Source organism: Oncorhynchus gorbuscha, linkage group LG12 (assembly GCF_021184085.1).
Source record: "Oncorhynchus gorbuscha isolate QuinsamMale2020 ecotype Even-year linkage group LG12, OgorEven_v1.0, whole genome shotgun sequence".
In the NCBI taxonomy this organism is placed as follows: domain Eukaryota; kingdom Metazoa; phylum Chordata; class Actinopteri; order Salmoniformes; family Salmonidae; genus Oncorhynchus; species Oncorhynchus gorbuscha.
Window position 1 is genome coordinate 67,876,188 of NC_060184.1, and position 19,093 is coordinate 67,895,280.

Consider the following 19,093-nt stretch of genomic DNA (forward strand, 5'->3'; position numbering starts at 1 on the left):
AGCATGAGTAGGTCAGAATGTTATCAATTATAAAACTAACCTTGAGTAAGTAATACAGCAAACACACCTGGAGTTTTCAAGTTGGGCAACACCCCCCGGAGCTGCTGGGGGTCCAAGTCAGAGTCAGTTCGTTTCCCTGGAAACACCTGCTGGCCCAAACACAGAGACTACTGCTCAGAGTGACTATATATACATACATACAGTTGAAGTCTGAAGTTTACATACACCTTAGCCAAATACATTTTAAATTTATTTTTAATTTGACCCTTTTTTCTCCCCAATTTCGTGGTATCCAATTGTTTTAGTAGCTACTATCTTGTCTCATCGCTACAACTCCCATACGGGCTCGGGAGAGACGAAGGTTGAAAGTCATGCGTCCTCCGATACACAACCCAACCAAGCCGGGGCGGCAGCGTAGCCTAGTGGTTAGAGCGTTGGACTAGTAACCGGAAGGTTGTGAGTTCAAACCCCCGAGCTGACAAGGTACAAATCTGTCGTTCTGCCCCTGAACAGGCAGTTAACCCACTGTTCCCAGGCCGTCATTGAAAATAAGAATATGTTCTTAACTGACTTGCCTGGTTAAATAAAGGTTAAAAAAAATAAAAAAATAAAAAGCCACACTACTTCTTAACACAGCGCGCATCCAACCCGGAAGCCAGCCGCACCAATGTGTCGGAGGAAACACTGTGCACCTGGCAACCTTGGTTAGCGTGCACTGCGCCACAGGAGTCGCTGGTGCGCGATGAGACAAGGATATCCCTACCGGCCTAACCCGGACGACACTAGGCCAATTGTGCGTCGCCCCACGGAGCTCCCAGTACAGCAGTACAGCGCCCTTAACCACTGCGCCACCCGGGAGGCTGCTGGCTGATTTATTTTGAAGGCAGGCCTTGAAATACATCCACAGGTACACCTCCAATTATGGTGGAAAATAAGTATTTGGTCACCTACAAACAAGCAAGATTTCTGGCTCTCACAGACCTGTACCTTCTTCTTTAGGAGGCTCCTCTGTCCTCCATGCGTTACCTGTATTAATGGCACCTGTTTGAACTTGTTATCAGTATAAAAGACACCTTTCCATAACCTCAAACAGTCACACTCCAAACTCCACTATGGCCAAGACCAAAGAGCTGTCAAAGGACACCAGAAACAGAATTGTAGACCTGCACCAGGCTGGGAAGACTGAATCTGCAAAAGGTAAGCAGCTTGGTTTGAAGAAATCAACTGTGGGTGCAATTATTAGGAAATGGAAGACATACAAGACCACTGATAATCTCCCTCGATCTGGGGCTCCACGCAAGTTCTCACCCCATGGGGTCAAAATGATCACAAGAACGGTGAGCAAAAATCCCAGAACCACACGGGGGGACCTAGTGAATGACCTGCAAAGAGCTGGGACCAAAGTAACACAGCCTACCATCAGTAACACACTACGCCGCCAGGGACTCAAATCCTGCAGTGCCAGATGTGTCCCCCTGCTTAAGCCAGTACATGTCCATGCCCGTCTGAAGTTTGCGAGAGAGCATTTGGATGATCCAGAAGAAGATTGGAGAATGTCATATGGTCAGATGAAACCAAAATATAACTTTTTGGTAAAAACTTAACTCGTAGTGTTTGGAGGACAAAGAATGCTGAGTTGCATCCAAAGAACACCATACCTACTGTGAAGCATAGGGGTGGAAACATCATGCTTTGGGGCTGTTTTTCTGCAAAGGGACCAGGACGACTGATCCGTGTAAAAGAAAGAATGAATGGGGACATGTATCGTGAGATTTTGAGTGAAAACCTCCTTCCAACAGCAAGGGCATTGAGGATGAAACGTCTTTCAGCATGACAATGATCCCAAACACACTACCCGGGCAACGAAGGAGTGGCTTCGTAAGAAGCATTTCAAGGTCCTGGAGTGGCCTAGCCAGTCTCCAGATCTCAACCCCATAGAAAATCTTTGAAGGGAGTTGAAAGTCCGTGTTGCCCAGCAACAGCCCCAAAACATCACTGCTCTAGAGGAGATCTGCATGGAGGAATGGGCCAAAATACCAGCAACAGTGTGTGAAAACCTTGTGAAGACTTACAGAAACCGTTTGACCTCTGTCATTGCCAACAAAGCGTATAAAACAAAGTATTGAGATAAACTTATTTTTTGAAATTCACCATAATTTGCAAATAAATTCATAAAAGATCCTACAATGTGATTTCATGGATTTTTTTTCCCATTGTGTCTGTCATAGTTGAAGTGTACCTATGATGAAAATTACAAGCCTCTCATCTTTTTAAGTGGGAGAACTTGCACAATTGGTGGCTGACTAAATACTTTTTTGCCCCACTGTACATACATACACAGTACAGCTAAGAGGGATTCAAACTCACTGTGTGCTGTACCTTGCTCATCCAGGACTTGCGTTTATAGAGAGCTCTCCTTCTCTTGACTGCCTCCCAAAGCCTCCTCTGTCCTGCAACACACAGAGAAGACATTACACACCGTCAGCCTCCTCTGTCCTGCAACACACAGAGAATACATTACACACCGTCAGCCTCCTCTGTCCTGCAACACACAGAGAATACATTACACACCGTCAGCCTCCTCTGTCCTGCAACACACAGAGAATACATTACAAACTGCCACCCCATCCCCTGGTTAAAGGACAGAGAACAGCACAGGGTGTAGAGGAGATGCGATAAGGCATATTATGACCTCGTTGTGACCATGTTATGACATCGCTGTGACCGTGTTATGACCTCGTTGTGACTGTGTTATGACCTCTTTGCGACCGTGCAATGACTTCATTGTGACCGTGCTATGACCTCGTTGTGACCGTGTTATGACCTCGTAACTGTTATTACCATTTCTGGAGGAATAGACTTTGAACCTTCCTTGAATTTTAAAATAGGATATACTTTACATACCTGGGCGCCCCATGCCGATCTTCTCCAGGTCTTCATTCTTGACGTAGTCGAAGTGTGACAGGCGCGTCACGTTCAGCTCATCACGAATACGCAGGAAGTACTGCTGCAGCTGAACGTCTGTTAACAGATCTACCAACCACTCTGTCCCCTCCTCTGTCATCTACACGCACGCACGCACGCACGCACGCACGCACACACACGCACACACACACACACACACACACACACACACACACACACACACACACACACACACACACACACACACACACACACACACACACACACACACACACACACACACACACACACACACACACACACACACAATAAACTAACAACTAAATCAACCAGTCTCTAACACAGTATATAAAATACTTTACCATCTCTTCTTCCCCTCTCTCCTTCATTAATCCCTCCTTCCTCTCTTCCTTCTTTTCCTCCTCCTCCTCTTCTCTCTCGTAGGACAGACGCTGGTACATAGAGTTCTCTGCCATGGCTGCTGCTCACCCCACACTCGTCCTACAATCTCTCCCTCTCTCCCGGTCCTCTATGATTTCCTCCTGGCTTCAGCCGTGCGTGTGTGTATGTGTGTGTATTAGAGCAGTGTTAAGTCTAAGTTCCTCTCTGCGTCACTCTGCTCCATGTCTGCCCAGTGTTGATCGCCCCTCACACACACCAGGAGACTCCACTCTCATCCGTTTCTAACAGCCAAGCTAAGCTATCTATCTATATACTCTCCCTTTCTCCCTCTATACTGACTCACCCTTGCACAGCACACCTCGACACCTCCCTACCCTCTCTCCTCCTCCCTACGCTCTCTCCTCTCTACACCTCCCTACCCTCTCTCCTCCTCCCTACCCTCTCTCCTCTCTACACCTCCCTACCCTCTCTCCTCCTCCCTACCCTCTCTCCTCTCTACACCTCCCTACCCTCTCTCCTCCTCCCTACCCTCTCCTCCTCCCTACCCTCTCTCCTCTCTACACCTCCCTACCCTCTCTCCTCCTCCCTACCCTCTCTCCTCTCTACACCTCCCTACCCTCTCTCCTCTCTACACCTCCCTACCCTCTCTCCTCTCTACACCTCCCTACCCTCTCTCCTCTCTCGATACCTCCTTACCCTCTATCTTTTCTACTCCTCCCTACTACTCTCCCTCTGATTGATGGCAGCTGACAGGACCAGTGAGTGACAAGTGGATACTGTGCATATCAGAGGGTAAGAGGGAGACTGAGAAATTGAAGAAGATGGTGCCAATTATTCTCCCTTCTTGGACTCATTCAGCTCAACACCTGTGAGGTGTGAACACACACAACAAACCACCACAAGCACACACACACTAAATGAGTGGAGAAATAGTGCTTACTCTCGTCTCTGTCTTATTGAGGGCACTCTGAATATCGAAAGCTAAATATAGCCTGTATTCCTCTTATCAAACAGCACTGCAGTGCAGACTTCTGTTGCTATAGGGAAAATACAGTACTCCACCTTCTCTCTTGTTAAATACCATAAATGACCCTGGGCTAAATAACAGAGATGCGCATCGAATCTAACATGTACACTTCGGCTTTTCAACTAATCGATTGAAATGTTAAACATAATATGTCGCATCAGTGGACCATAGACACTGATTAGCCTATTAAAGGTACCCTAATTAGTGACAAAGATCTGAATCAAGATAAAGGTATAGTTAATGGCGGCGCTCAGAGAGAGATGGAGAAAGAGTATCCCTATGCTCTCAACATCGCCAAAACTCGCATTAATCGGTTGTTTTCACCTTGGTAACAGAAACACCCAGTTGATTCCCGTCGGTTCTCTCTTCTCTCCGTTAATTCCTGGTAGCGTGTTGCTGGGATTACTGGCGTTGCGTCACCGCGTCAGCGACGGTACGTTCCAGGCCACAAACATTGCAGCGGCCAGCGCGCAGCACAAATGATCGATCGGGTAGATTAGCTGCTTTTAGCAACGCTAGTATTTACGCGTTGCTATGATGTACATACTAGTATTGCTAGGAATTAGTTTGAACATAGCCAGAAATTAAATATTTCATTTTACTCTGCTGATTGTCTGTAAAGTTGGTCCTTTTGCAGGGGTAAATTGATTGTTTTTTAAAAATCAAACAGAATGTAAATTCAACTGCCTTTCCAAATGTGGGTCTGTTGTAGACCCACTTCCTCTCCGTTTACTTCGTCAAAAGAAAAGACCTGCATGTGCGCCCTATCTGCACAAAAAAAACAAGAATTTTGTCGGGATTTTTTTGACGAGGTAAACAGAAAACGGCATGGGTCTACAACAGACCCAGGTTTAGAAATATTTTATGTTCCATTAGATGCCCTTTTTCTTCTCAAATTCCCTACTGCACAAGGACCAAGTTGACACACAATCGACAGGCTAAATTGAAATATAATTTTATTTAAATACAGGCGGGCGATACATTTTTGTTGTGGTTGCCAATTCCCAGGAACACTAGTGTGTAAATACTAGCGTTGCTAAAAGCAGCTAGGCAATTCGTGATTTGATAGTTAGCTAACAACCACAAGTAATTATCAATAACCACACACACAGTCCAGTATTGCTAAGCCAAAAGGTTTATTGAAGCGCAACAGAAAATTAGAACTCAATAGTACAAAAACCTCTAAAAAGCACCCATACTCTTGTCAGATGAACATGTATGAGTACAGACTAGGACTGACAAGTCTAACAGAAATGTTACTAGTTACCTGATTGACAGCGTGATCAATAATCAAAAGAACAAGAATATTTAGCAGACAGCTACAACAGGAGTTTCAGTGTCTCATAATTCACTGCATGGGGAAATACACAGGAATAGAATCGTATTGGCCTGAATGGGAATACCTGTTGTAGGGATTGCATTTCTAAGGGAAAATACAGTAACATGCCATAGGACGCACAGGAGGTTGGTGGGACTTTAATTGGGGAGGACGGGCTTGTGGTAATGGCTGAAGCGGAATGGTATCAAACACATGGTTTCTATGTGTTTGATGCCATTCCAGTCGCTCCAGCCATTATTATGAGCCGGCCCCCCCTCAGCAACCTCCACCAGTAGGTAGGACTTATCCATTACAAGTAGTTCAGAGGGGAACAAGAGCAATAGCAGGTCACACACAGAAAGGACACACATACTAGACTGTGAACACAAAGAAAAATATAGTTATAAAACTCTGGGAAACACTGTTCCCGATAAGTTACTCCACCTTTCAGTGAAATATGGGAGTCACTGCCCCCGATACATACACACACACACTGGTAGGCAAAAACTACCATCAATGCTTGTCATTATGAAAGACACTGCTCCCGATAATGGTTCAGATCAGAGATATAAACTGCTCCAAAATAACTGGTTAACAGATATGGCTCTTTTGCTGCCTGAATGATATTATTTCAGGATATACAACTCTATATAAACTATATAAAGCTTGTTTAATAAGTTCAGCTCAAAGAGATTTGAGCCTGTTTTCCTTGATGTTGCATCTGAAATGACACCCTATTCAGTTTACTACTTTGAACCAGTCTTTTAAGGCTTTCTAAAACAGGGTGAAATCTCAGATGTGGCCCAAGTGGCTAGTTCTGACATGTTTAAAACATGCCAAATTGAACACTGAATTTAAGTGCATGCATTTCAGCCAATCAAAATGAAATGTGACAGTCATGACAACTGCCGCTGTCGGGGACCCAACGTTTCTGAGGCGATACCCTGTTGCTGCGGGTTTCAGTTTCCATAGTAGCGTGGTAGCAGGAGGTGGTGTATTTCTGTTAACAGAGTTGTGTATACAGAGAAAGTCTGACCATCTGTAGCTGGACAGTTTTTCAGAATGTTTCATCCGTATTAAAGCGCTTCCGTGTCGGTCTCAATATTAAACGGCAAGGCAAACTGAATATTTAAACTGTCATGGAACCTTGGGTGGTCAGACTGTCTGTTTACGTGACTCTGTTGCTTCAGCAGATGCTGCCGTAGTAGGAGACAGTATAACCGCCATAAGTCTGGAAGGCACAGCTCCCGATAACTTTATCAAATTAAACGATAACTTTATCAAAAGCCAAACGAAGGCCTACCCGTCGTAAGTCTGGAAGGCATAGCTCCCGATAACTTCTATAAAAAACGAAACGACATTTAAACATTTATAGTGAGCACTGGCACTGATAAATAAATAAAACTCTTAACCCAAATTAACGACATGAAACTGCCATAAATCTGGAAGGCACTGCTTCCGATAACTTCATAAATATAAACAATATCTTTATCAAACTGATAACATTTATAGTGATCTCTGCCACTGATAAATAAAGTATAAATAGGCTCCAAGGGGTTAGAGGTCGTCGTCTCTGTAGTAGTGAGCAAGGCTTTAGTTTGGGAGGGGGGGGGGGTGAAGAGGGATCAGACAGTGATGTCCCCAGTGTCAACATTCTTCAGGAAGTCTAGTGACTGGGTCTTCACTCGTTACAACGGTCACAAAGCCGTAATTACGGGTAAACCCCACCTATTTCTATAATTTCTCTTCTTAACATCTGATGTTAAACCTAACCACACTGCTAACATTATGCCTAATCCTAACCTTAAAATTAAGACTAAAAAGCTAATTTTCTTTTCATGAATTTTTACAAGACAAATGACTTTGTGGCTGTGATAAATAGTGACAACCCAGTGACTGACACTGGAAGGACCAACTTTAAAACAGTACTTCCTGGTCACCGTTATGACATAATCACCCCTGACAAATCCCTCGTTATCTAATCCTGGGTTTTAAAGTGAACAAGGATGAGGCTGAAGCCCCTGACACACACACACAGACCGCGTTAGATCTGGTTGTCGCTGTCCCAGACGTCCCCAGAGAGAGCGTTGGCACAGCCCTGTAGCGTCCAGGTGGCCAGGGCCAGCTGGGTCCGCAGTGCCTCCCTGTCCTCCCCCTCCAACATGGCTGCCATGGTGTGGGAACCATGGCCAAACAGCAGGTGGCGGAACGGAACCTCCTTGGGGGAGACAAACGGTGAGAGGAGGTTGTGTTCCACCTGGGCAGAGAGAGGAGAATCCAATGTTAGTTTATGAATCAAGACAGAACCACTAATTGACTTCTGTTCACTATAAAATGGGAGCCGTATGGCCTTGATCGGTTTAGATGACACAGGGTTGCGTGTGTGTATATGTGCATCTCACCCTCATGATGCGGTCGTTGATGTTGTGGCAGGCCAGTGTGTCAGTGAGGTCGGTGTTGAGTAGTTCGGTGTTGAGGTCAGTAGCAGCTCTACTGTAGGACCCTAAGGCCATGATGATCCAACGAGCTGACAGACCCTCGGCAGAACCATCCTGTAACACAACATAATTAGGGCTGTGCTAAAAAACAACAACTACAATGTCAACAAAATCAACCATGAAAACAAACCCGGGTGACTTGTTTGAGGCGCTGGTTGATGTTGACCACCGATTGACTGAGAACCTTCCTGTAGCGTAGCACGTCCAGATACAGCACGTGATCGTGGACCAGTCGTAACGCCAGCTGACCTGCGACCAATCCCGCCCCAGTGGCTATGGAACCAAGGTGATGGGCGGTGGCGAAACCAAGGTTTTCCTTGTTGTCAAAAGAGGTACCGTAGTGAGGGTAGACCTACAACATAGAGACACACAAAGTTAGATCTATCTAGGTTACCCACCCCTGTATTAGAGATGGTTATCGAACCATCTGTAAACACATCCAACCCTGACAATGTGCCTCTCACCTCCTGAGAGACGAAGCGGAAGGAGAGAGAGGGGATTCCAGAGAAGGCCAGGAACGGATACGCAGAGTCTTCCATCTGCATGGGCTTAAACCTGATATCACACATACCACACATTAGACCTACTGTACACATGTTTGGTGTGATATATCATTGGAGTGATAGGTGAGGTGTACTCACACTGCCTTCTCAAAGTTGACTCCAGCCACAGTATCATACAGAGACTTCCAAGAGTCTCCAAAACCAATGGGATTCTTCACCTCCTTCATGGTTCTTTCCAGAAGGCTGTGCAGCAGGGGACTGGCAGATGCGTTCACGGCATAGTTTCCTGAGGATCACATCCACACACGTATATTTAAAAAAATACTTTATGAACTATTTTGGTGGTGTGTGTGTGTGTGTGTATATACACTCACCCGTGACTGCTCCGTCCAGGCTGATGTAGGTGACAACTTTTCTGTCCAGAGAGGAGAGGTATCCCTGGAGAGGAACACACACGGCATTAAATATCACACACTGCTAAATATCACACACTGCTACTTTAGAGGCTGGTCCAATCAGTGCCGTCCAGCGACATATTTTTCTCATCCAATGCCGTTAGCGGAAACACTACTTCATCCTGATGAATTTTCACACAGTGCGTTTGTGCAGTGCTCACCTCCAGCCACTCTGTAGCTCCAACACTGCCGTACTCTCCTGCACTCCAACTGGCAAACACCAGACTCCTCCTGGGACGGAAACCATCTACACACACAGATGTCAGAATGTGTGTTAAAATGCATTGATTGTGTGTGTGTGTGTGTGTGTGTGTGTGTGTTAAAATGCATTGTGTGTGTGTGTGTGTGTGTGTTAAAATGCATTGATTGTGTGTGTGTGTGTGTTAAAATGCATTGATTGGTGTGTGTGTGTGTGTTAAAATGCATTGATTGGTGTGTGTGTGTGTGTGTGTGTGTGTGTGTTAAAATGCATTGATTGGTGTGTGTGTGTGTGTGTTAAAATGCATTGATTGGTGTGTGTGTGTGTGTTAAAATGCATTGATTGGTGTGTGTGTGTGTGTTAAAATGCATTGATTGGTGTGTGTGTGTGTGTGTTAAAATGCATTGATTGGTGTGTGTGTGTGTGTGTTAAAATGCATTGATTGGTGTGTGTGTGTGTGTGTTAAAATGCATTGATTGGTGTGTGTGTGTGTGTGTTAAAATGCATTGATTGGTGTGTGTGTGTGTGTTAAAATGCATTGATTGTGTGTGTGTGTGTGTGTTAAAATGCATTGATTGAAAATGCATTGATTGTGTGTGTGTGTGTGTGTTAAAATGCATTGATTGTGTGTGTGTGTGTGTGTGTTAAAATGCATTGATTGTGTGTGTGTGTGTTAAAATGTGTTAAAATGCATTGATTGGTGTGTGTGTGTGTGTGTTAAAATGCATTGATTGGTGTGTGTGTGTGTGTGTTAAAATGCATTGATTGGTGTGTGTGTGTGTGTTAAAATGCATTGATTGGTGTGTGTGTGTGTGTTAAAATGCATTGATTGGTGTGTGTGTGTTACCTGTGTGCACCATCTCGGACACAGCTCTAGCCAGCTCCAGCAGCAGTGTGGTCCCGACAGTGGCTTTAGCGTAGCCTGGACCCCACGCATCCCTCTGAGCCCCCAGTACCACGTACCGATCTACACACAAGAAAATTAACACAAAACCCTGTCACTAGTACACACACTGTGCATAGAGATGAAACATTGCTCCTAAAACTATAGTGTTCATAGAGAGACCACTCAAAAAGACTGTGCCTCGGTTGGAAAGAGCATCGTGTTAACCACGCCATGGTCCTAGGCTCGATTCCCACCGGGGTCACACACGTACCTGGCTCAATGAAGCCCTTGATGACTCCAAAGATGTTGTGTATCTCGGTGTCCTGCAGCACGTTGTTCACCTCCACTGTGACATCCTCACTACTGGCCCCTCCCAGGGTGTACTTCACATTGTCCAGTTTTCCTTTAAAACTGGGAGGAGCATCAGGCCCACCTATACGTCTGGGGACAGACAGACACACAGTTGAGAGAGACAGACAGACACACAGTTGAGAGAGACAGACAGACACACAGTTGAGAGAGACAGACAGACACACAGTTGAGAGAGACAGACAGACAGACACACAGTTGAGAGAGACAGACAGACAGACACACAGTTGAGAGAGACAGACAGACAGACACACAGTTGAGAGAGACAGACAGACAGACACACAGTTGAGAGAGACAGACAGACACACAGTTGAGAGAGACAGACAGACACACAGTTGAGAGAGACAGACAGACACACAGTTGAGAGAGACAGACAGACACACAGTTGAGAGAGACAGACAGACACACAGTTGAGAGAGACAGACAGACACACAGTTGAGAGAGACAGACAGACACACAGTTGAGAGAGACAGACAGACACACAGTTGAGAGAGACAGACAGACACACAGTTGAGAGAGACAGACAGACACACAGTTGAGAGAGACAGACAGGTCTTACTTTAGTATCTTGACAGCAGTCTGAGCAGTAATGCTTTGGGCCAGTACATTGGGCAGACCAGAGGACTGGGTGGGAGGGAACTGGGTGTGGTTGAAGGAGGGGAACCCTGGAGTATAGGGGTCTCCAGAACCTAGATGGACCTACAGAAAACGTCACACAATCAGAGCTACGACATCAGAACTAAAGGGCACCTCTGGATCAGGCTCAGTAATCGTCAATAAGATTCACCCTGGAGTGGTGTGTGTGTGTTTGTGTACTCACATGCCCATATAGTTCAGTAGTTTCAGTCTTGTGTTCAGGGTAAATCAACACAGCAGATACCCCCAATGCAGCTACATTAGCCACCTGAAACACAAACGCAGTTAACACCAAAATCCACTGTTACATATTGTATCGCGCACACACACACACCATACCTGCTGTGCCAGGCTGATCTGTCCTGAAGCTCTCAGTAGAATCACGGTGCCGTTCAGCTCAACCTTCAGAGTCTGTAGCAGTGCCAAGTCCTCCTGACTCCCATAGTTACCATTCACTGCTTTGCCCTGTAGACACACAAAACAATAACCCCTTGTGAGATTCAGGCAACAACTGTGATTGTGAACATCAAGTGGCAGAAAATATGTTACAACAAGTCCCTTTAAAAGCATTTAACCTTATTATATTGGGCCAAAATATCATCAGTCAATGTGGACATTGATTGGCTGACCTTTGCTTTTCCTGTGGCGCTATAGGCCAGATAGCCCTTAGGCTGGCACACCTCATCTTGGCCAATCAGTACACGGTTTGGCTTCGCACTGTGGGGAAAGGGGATTGGAGGGGAGATCGTTAGAAGCTAAGTGGAATTTTGCGTGTGCAAGACAGAGTATGTGTGTGTACGAGTACCTGTTGGGCATCTGTAGTTGGACATAGTGTGTGTCAGTCCAGGGCTCCATCTTCAGACTCTTAAAGCTTTCCAACACACGATTTCCCAGAATGTTGTCTCCAGTGCTCCCTGCTGTGTGATCCGTCTGTTCAACATCACTGCACAGAGACAGAAAGAGAGAGACAGAGAAAGTCAGAAACCGACAGAAAGACAAACAGAGAGAGAGAGACAGGACAGTTTAGTTAACTAGTCTTTTCAGGCGTGTGTCGACCTCAGTCTGCTGTTGAAGGCGTCAGGAGTCAGTCTCCGTGCCAGCAGGTTGGTGATGTTGGTCCAGGATAGAGAGTATTCTACGATAGCCTTCTTAGCCACACCCTGTTCCTGTTCAGAATCACAAGGGATTGGCTCCTGGAGAGGAGAACGGTGGCTCACATAGCCAATTAGATAACCTGAAACAGAGACGAGGCAGGTATTGGTTAAAGAGAGGTTTGTTTTGCTTCACCCAGTTCTCTGGGTGGGTGTAGATTTTACTTTAGGACCAATGGAATGGTCTAAAACACACAAACTCTGCCCACCGGGCAATGCAAGATGAATTCGCCCAGGGAGCGAGGGAGAGTGTGACAAAGACACGAGAGAGTGAAGAAGACTATGCACCGATGATGAAGATAAAGAGGATTCCAAGGGCCAGGTAACACATGCGGTAGTTCCGCTTGGGGCGGGGCCTGTAGGAGGGCGAGCCCCCTGGTTGGCCTGCCTGCTCAGAGGGGGCGTGGTCAACTATGTCATCAGACAGCTTCACCTCCACGTGGCTCTCTCCGTCTGACTGCAGAGTGAAGGGGCTGTACCGCTCACTCTTAAACTACACACACAAAAGAAAGTGGGGGAGAGAAAATAGAGAAATTATGTGTTTGTTGGGGTCGGAGGCCAATATTGGGTGCGTGTACTTGAGAGATGCTCACCATTTTGGAAAGCGACGACCTCACTTGATTAATAGTTGCTGCCATGGTAAATCTGGAGGAAAGAGGCAATGAGAGGGAGGTAGAAGACAGAGGGTGAGAAGGACACTGAAAGAAACAGGGAAGGTTAGTCTAAAGTCATTTTTGAGCCTATATCCTCATTCCGTTCCTCTCCCTTCTCCCTGAAGTTTGCATTAGAGGTGGTCACGGGTCCAAAAAGAAAGTTGGAGCTGTTCCAATAAGGACCCGGGGCTTTCTCACCCGGACCCGATATGTATAAATAAAATAAATAAATAAAAAATAAAAATATATATATATATATTTTTTTTTTTTTAAAAGACCCATTCCAAACAGACCTGAGGACAGCTAGACCATTCCGAAGTTTCTAAAACTGTTTGAATGATGTCTGTGAGTAAAACAGAACTCATATGGCAGGCAAAAACCTGAGAAGAAATCCAAACAGGAAGTGGGAAATCTGAGGTTGGTCGATTTTCAACCCAGTCCCTATTGAATACACAATGGGATATTAGTTGTTGCACTTCCTAAGCCATCCACTAGATGTCAACCGTCTTTAGAAACTTGAACAAGTCTTCCACTGTGATGTGGGGCCAGATGGGAGCTGTTTGAGTCAGTGGTCTGGCAGAGAGCCAGGTCCTGGGCACACGCATTTCACATGATAGTGACCTGCGTTCCATGGCTTTTCTACAGACAATGGAATTCTCCGGTTGGAACGTTATTGAAGATTTATGATAACATCCTAAAGATTGATTCTATACTTAGTTTGAAATATTTCTAAGACCTGTAATATAACTTTTTGTCCGACGTTCGGCTGGACCTGCACGAGCGTTTGGATTTGTGTAAAAAACGCGCTAACAAAAGTAGCTACTTGGACATAAATAAGGGACATTATCGAACAAAACAAACATTTATTATGGAACTAGGATTCCTGGGAGCGCATTCTGATGAAGATCAAAGGTAAAGGAATATTTATAATGTTATTTCTGATTTGTTGACTCCAACATGGCGGACAATTTTTTTATTTTCTGAGCACCGTCTCAGATTATTGCATGGTTTGCCTTTTCCGTAAAGTAAACAAAAAAAAAAAATCTGACACAGCGGTTGCATTAAGGAGAGGTATATGTATATTTCCATGTCTAACAATAGTATTTTCATCAAATACTGAGTATTTCTGTAAAATTATGTGGCTCTCTGCAATACCACCGGATGTTTTTGGAACTAGTGAACGTAACGCGCCAATGTATACTGAGATTTTGTTTTATATAAATATGAACTTTATCAAACAAAACATACATGTATTGTGTAACATGAAGTCCTGTGAGTGTCATCTGATGAAGATTGTCAAAGGTTAGTGATTCATTTTATCTCTATTTGCGCTTTTTGTGACTTCTCTTTGGCTGGAAAAATGGCTGTGTTTTTCTGTGAGTTGGTGGTGACCTAACATAATCGTTTGTGGTGCTTTCGGCTGTAAAGCCTATTTGAAATCAGACACTGGTGGGATAAACAACAAGATTGTCTTTAAAACGGTATAAGATACATGTAAAGTCTGAGGAATTTTAATTATGAGATTTCTGTTGTTTTGAATTTGGCACCCTGCACTTTCACTGGCTGTTGTCATATCGACCCTGTTAATTAACGGGATTGCAACCCATAGAAGTTAAAGTAGCTAACGTTAGCTAGCTGTGCTAACTGAGGCTGCAGTGCCTGCACTTTCTGATCCTACAGTTACAAATAACTCCATTCTGAACATTAAGTAGCCTGCCTGTTGGCTCTTAGGCTACAATGACTGTCCTTCTCCTTTTAATTCTGTAATTTTAATTCGATCTTCCGTTGATTAGATATCTCCTTACTTTTGCCACACATGGAACGAGGCTCTATGGCGCCAATTTCCAATTTGATAATTCATGATTGGCTAACAACAAGCTACAATGCTCCACTCTTGTGTAAAGCAAGAGCAATTGCATAAATTAATCTCTCTCTCTAACCGCAGTATTCCCAGATCTGTAAAGGCCCTTCCGGACAAGTCAGCTAAAATGACATATACCCTAGATCTATGACAATCATATCAGATGCAACCCAGAACCACAGCATTCTTTAGAATTCTGGATCCAGAGACACCCGAGTCCTGTATTGGGTCTGGGTATTCTAGTACAGGTGGATCCATGAAGAATTCTAGTCTGTACCTCTTCACTCCCTCTCATGGTTTAAAATCATTGGATTGGTGTAAGCAATAGGCAATACAGAATTTCCATCATTTAACACGTTAAGATGGAGGGAATGAATAAACCCTTCATGGAGAATAGGGCTGTACTGTAGACACAAAACAGATCAGTCATTCACTGAACCAGTGATACGCGTCAGGCCCAGGAATATTTGTTGTGTAAATACAGAGTTTAGTTGTGTCAAGCAGCGCAGGTTGCTTCAGGCAGGAAGTTAGTCAAAGCCACAAACTGACAGAGATACTTCTGCTACCAACCAACATGAGGTGACAACACAAGAAATGATCACACACAGACAGCAGGCAGACCTTTTCTATCTCTTCCCCTCTCTCACTAACCTTGCTAATACTCAACAATAGACCTTGGCCTTCTCTCACACTGGAGACAAAACACACACAAATAACAAAACCCGAGAAACTGATAGTCACAGCATCAAAGTCCATACAGCACAAACAGATCTGGGGCAAGGCTAAGAAACTCACGGCATCAACCGATAATTATTCATCTTTAATCTGCCTCTGAGTGGGGCGTAGTCAAGTCAGAACCAGTTAACTATACATACATTTCTCCCACCGTTTCCTTGTGGTTGGCAAAAGAGAACACACACACACCCATCAGAAACAGTTCTACACCCCAATACACACACCCATCAGAAACAGTTTTACACCCCAATACACCCACCCACCATGAGTGTCACAAGTATAGCACACTTAAGACATTTTAACATTTTAGTCATTCTTATGCAAAGCAACTTACATGTTAAATTAAAAAATATTTTAAAAAGTGCCTTGCTCAAGGGTACATCTACACATTTTTCACCTAGTCGGCTTGGGGATTAGAGGCTTCAGAGAACCAGGACCCCTATACCATATATACAGACACGCTTTTTGGAATCATGAGGAGTTAAGACACAGTAATCCCCATCTTCTTCATCATGTCCACGTAAATCAGTTTATGTTAGCTAATAATAATTGTAGAGATGTCTCGCTCAGGACTACATTATGCATGATATTTCCTATGGTTGCAAACACTATACGTCAGCAGAGATAATTTATAGTATGGCTTTGACAGCCCTAACTATACCATCAAGGTCAGCGCTGGCACTTCCTGGTCGTCAATGACTGTGCACATAGAGGAAGCCATTGCTATAAAATTAATCTGCCAGATGTCCATATAATGATTTCTACAATAAATTACCGACCAAACTACAATTTAACAGTGCAGATTGAAATATTAGGAGTTAGCTAAAATACGTACCTAGTTTGATTAGAAGCTGAGACCATTTAAGACGTCTATGGCAAGGAAATCATATTGACTGGCAGGCCTGGCTAAAGCGACCAAGTTGCTTTTATGGCTAACTTACCCTGGCTAATAATAAGCATAGACAGCTAGCTACATTATTATGTTCATGCATGTCATTATGACAACTTGAAATGGATTTATCGATAAAATGCTAGCTAGCTATAGTTAACTTTAACTAGCTAACGTTACAGACAGACACAGAAGCTAACCTCGATGCAACCAATAGTTTTTACAGTCCAGCACAATGTAAAAACCCTCTTGGTTGCATCGAAGCTCATTTATAGCTAAGTCAGCTCAGTTATCTACAGCTTATCAGGTAGATAAAAACAATGCAATAAAAGTGACTGTTGAATAAAACTATACAGTCATATTCTCACCTCTCTCCGCCGATCCACGTGCTCTACTCTCTTCACTCGAACTGGCAACCTTCACTGGATGAGTGCTTGGCAGTACTTCCGGTATGTCGTACAGAACCGCTGCCGCCAAAAAATGATGGAACGAAATGGATTTTGGCTGACATTCTGCAAATTCGATCAAACATTTGATGTCAATTGTTTTCTATTTCCAAAACTAAAATATGTTATGTAAAGAGTGGACTAAAATTTGTAGACTTTACATTTTGCAAGTTTTAAAAAATCGCGTTGTTCAGGAGTGCAAAGGTGAATTGAGTTATTACGCACATTTCAGTAGGCGTTCCCTAACGGAAATATGCAGATGAGCCCAGTTCTAAATGCTCTTTTAGTTATAAAGATCGTTGGTACCACCACAGATAGAACAATGAGGTTAGTTGAAAAAATATGTTTTATAATTATCTGAAGATAGATCACAGCGGAGCAAATAAATTATAGTGGGTAGAACAGGCAAGGAAGTGGGCAAGAGCCATGCACGAGTTAGGAATATCCTATTGGCGCGTTCGAGCATTATTTGCATATTTCCGTTAGGGAATGTTTACTATGTGCGCATGTGCAATAACTAAATTCAAGCGTTCTATCTGATGATAAAATGTACCATCTCGCTCCATCTTCTCACACTGCTTGGCACTGAGCTCTCTCTCATCACCATATCTGGTGGTGAGTGGAAATGCCAACAGGGTGCTTTAGATGTATACATCCAGTGATACAGCTGTTTCATTGTTCTATCTGTGGTACCATCCTCCTCCCGGGCTCCCCATCCCCATCCCCTCCCCACACACCACTCTGATAATGTACTTTTAGGATCTTTAGCTACTAGAGTGACATTAGAGGGCTTGCAGTTGACGTACGACGCCTCCTGGCGGCCATGTTGGAAGGCCCCCGCATTAATATTTCGGAAAAGAACAGCCAAGTGGCTACCCCAAACTGCATGATAACAGTGCCTAAAACTAGTTGATTCGTCACCACGGTCATTTTCTGTAAAGTATTTGGCTGCTCTAACAAGGAAGGACAGACAACGGGGAAAAAATATGCTTACAGATTCCCCCGCAATCATGAAACACCATTGGTGAAACCAAGATAAGACTCAAGAATGGTCAGAAAAGTGAAGAAACTTATTTGCCCGTCAAGACCTGAACCCAGACAGTTGTCAATAACAGGTCTGCTACGATCATGTCATCACTGGTAAGTCAAGTCTGATCGATTTCGAGTTTAGTTAAGCTGTTATGCTAACCAGGTGTAAGTGAGGACTTGATGGACTGTGTATTCTTTAGGTTAGGTTTTACTTCATGTGTTTGCTCCCATGTGCTGGTAAGGGCACAGATGACAGACAGGTAGGATTCCTGTTGAGGTGGTTTGATAACGCTGAAGAGGCACAGGCACAACACAGCACCGCACAGTGTAAGTAGTATGGGTGGGCTAAGGCACTTAGTGGTCTTGCAACTTGCTTCAACCAAAGTGTGTGTGTGTGGTCTGCAAGAGAGAAATAAAGATACAATAGTGAATGACAGAATATAATTTCCACATCTCTTATAAACAATATGCATGGCTAGTACATGACTATTTTTATTTTTTTATTTCACCTTTATTTAACCAGGTAGGCTAGTTGAGAACAAGTTCTCATTTGCAACTGCGACCTGGCCAAGATAAAGCATAGCAGTGTGAGCAGACAACACAGAGTTACACATGGTGTAAACAATTAACAAGTCAATAACACAATAGGAAGAAAAAAAAAGTGGAGTCTATATACATTGTGTGCAAAAGGCATGCGGTAGGCGAATAATTACAATTTTGCAGATTAACACTGGAGTGATAAATGATCAGATGGTCATGTACAGGTAGAGATATTGGTGTGCAAAAGAGCAGAAAAGTAAATAAATACAAACAGTATGGGGATGAGGTAGGTAAAAATGGGTTGGCTATTTGCCGATAGACTATGTACAGCTGAAGCAATCGGTTAGCTGCTCAGATAGCAGATGTTTGAAGCGACTTCAGCAATTTTTGCAATTCGATCCAGTCACAGGCAGCAGAGAACTGGAACGAAAGGCGGCCAAATGAGGTGTTGGCTTTAGGGATGATCAGTGAGATACACCTGCTGGAGCGCGTGCTACGGATGGGTGTTGCCATCGTGACCAGTGAACTGAGATAAGGCGGAGCTTTACCTAGCATGGACTTGTATGATGAC

At 44.1% G+C, this 19,093-nt stretch overlaps 2 protein-coding genes across 3 annotated transcripts in view; both read right to left on the minus strand.

Moving 5' to 3' along the window:
* tnk2a (tyrosine kinase, non-receptor, 2a) overlaps positions 1 to 3,750 on the minus strand; it is a 66,989-nt gene extending 63,239 nt beyond the window's left edge. Inside the window, 4 exon segments of the mRNA XM_046292744.1 lie at positions 68 to 146; positions 2,380 to 2,450; positions 2,905 to 3,064; positions 3,288 to 3,750. Coding sequence (XP_046148700.1) covers positions 68 to 146; positions 2,380 to 2,450; positions 2,905 to 3,064; positions 3,288 to 3,401 — 424 coding nt within the window. The 5' untranslated portion in view covers positions 3,402 to 3,750.
* A 1,721-nt stretch (positions 3,751 to 5,471) lies between these two features.
* Positions 5,472 to 17,087, minus strand: tfr1b (transferrin receptor 1b). 2 transcript variants are annotated; one of them, XM_046292746.1, is made up of 18 exons: positions 16,876 to 17,087; positions 12,963 to 13,014; positions 12,658 to 12,862; positions 12,275 to 12,452; positions 12,024 to 12,161; positions 11,848 to 11,935; positions 11,558 to 11,683; positions 11,403 to 11,486; positions 11,142 to 11,281; positions 10,485 to 10,654; positions 10,175 to 10,294; positions 9,290 to 9,375; positions 9,048 to 9,111; positions 8,812 to 8,959; positions 8,635 to 8,725; positions 8,301 to 8,522; positions 8,075 to 8,224; positions 5,472 to 7,929 (listed from the first exon to the last, which is right to left on the minus strand). In XM_046292746.1, exons 2-18 carry the CDS (start codon positions 13,005 to 13,007, stop codon positions 7,717 to 7,719), a joined length of 2,268 nt encoding a protein of 755 aa, XP_046148702.1. In that variant the 5' UTR covers positions 13,008 to 13,014; positions 16,876 to 17,087; the 3' UTR covers positions 5,472 to 7,716. The 2 variants fall into 2 exon arrangements, with proteins under 2 accessions (XP_046148702.1, XP_046148701.1); XM_046292745.1 differs by lacking the exon at positions 16,876 to 17,087 and adding an exon at positions 16,454 to 16,710.
* Between the last annotated feature and the right edge of the window lie 2,006 nt (positions 17,088 to 19,093).

What these genes read in the sequence shown, in the direction of transcription:
- tfr1b (XM_046292745.1), bottom strand. Translation starts at nt 16,479, where the DNA reads ATGGTCTCAGCTTCTAATCAAACTAG. An exon ending in GGTCGTCGCTTTCCAAAATG is followed by an intron (nt 12,863 to 12,962) that starts GTGAGCATCTCT and finishes TTGTGTGTGTAG; the next exon opens with TTTAAGAGTGAGCGGTACAG. An exon ending in GAGCTACAGAGTGGCTGGAG is followed by an intron (nt 9,112 to 9,289) that starts GTGAGCACTGCA and finishes GTTCCTCTCCAG; the next exon opens with GGATACCTCTCCTCTCTGGA.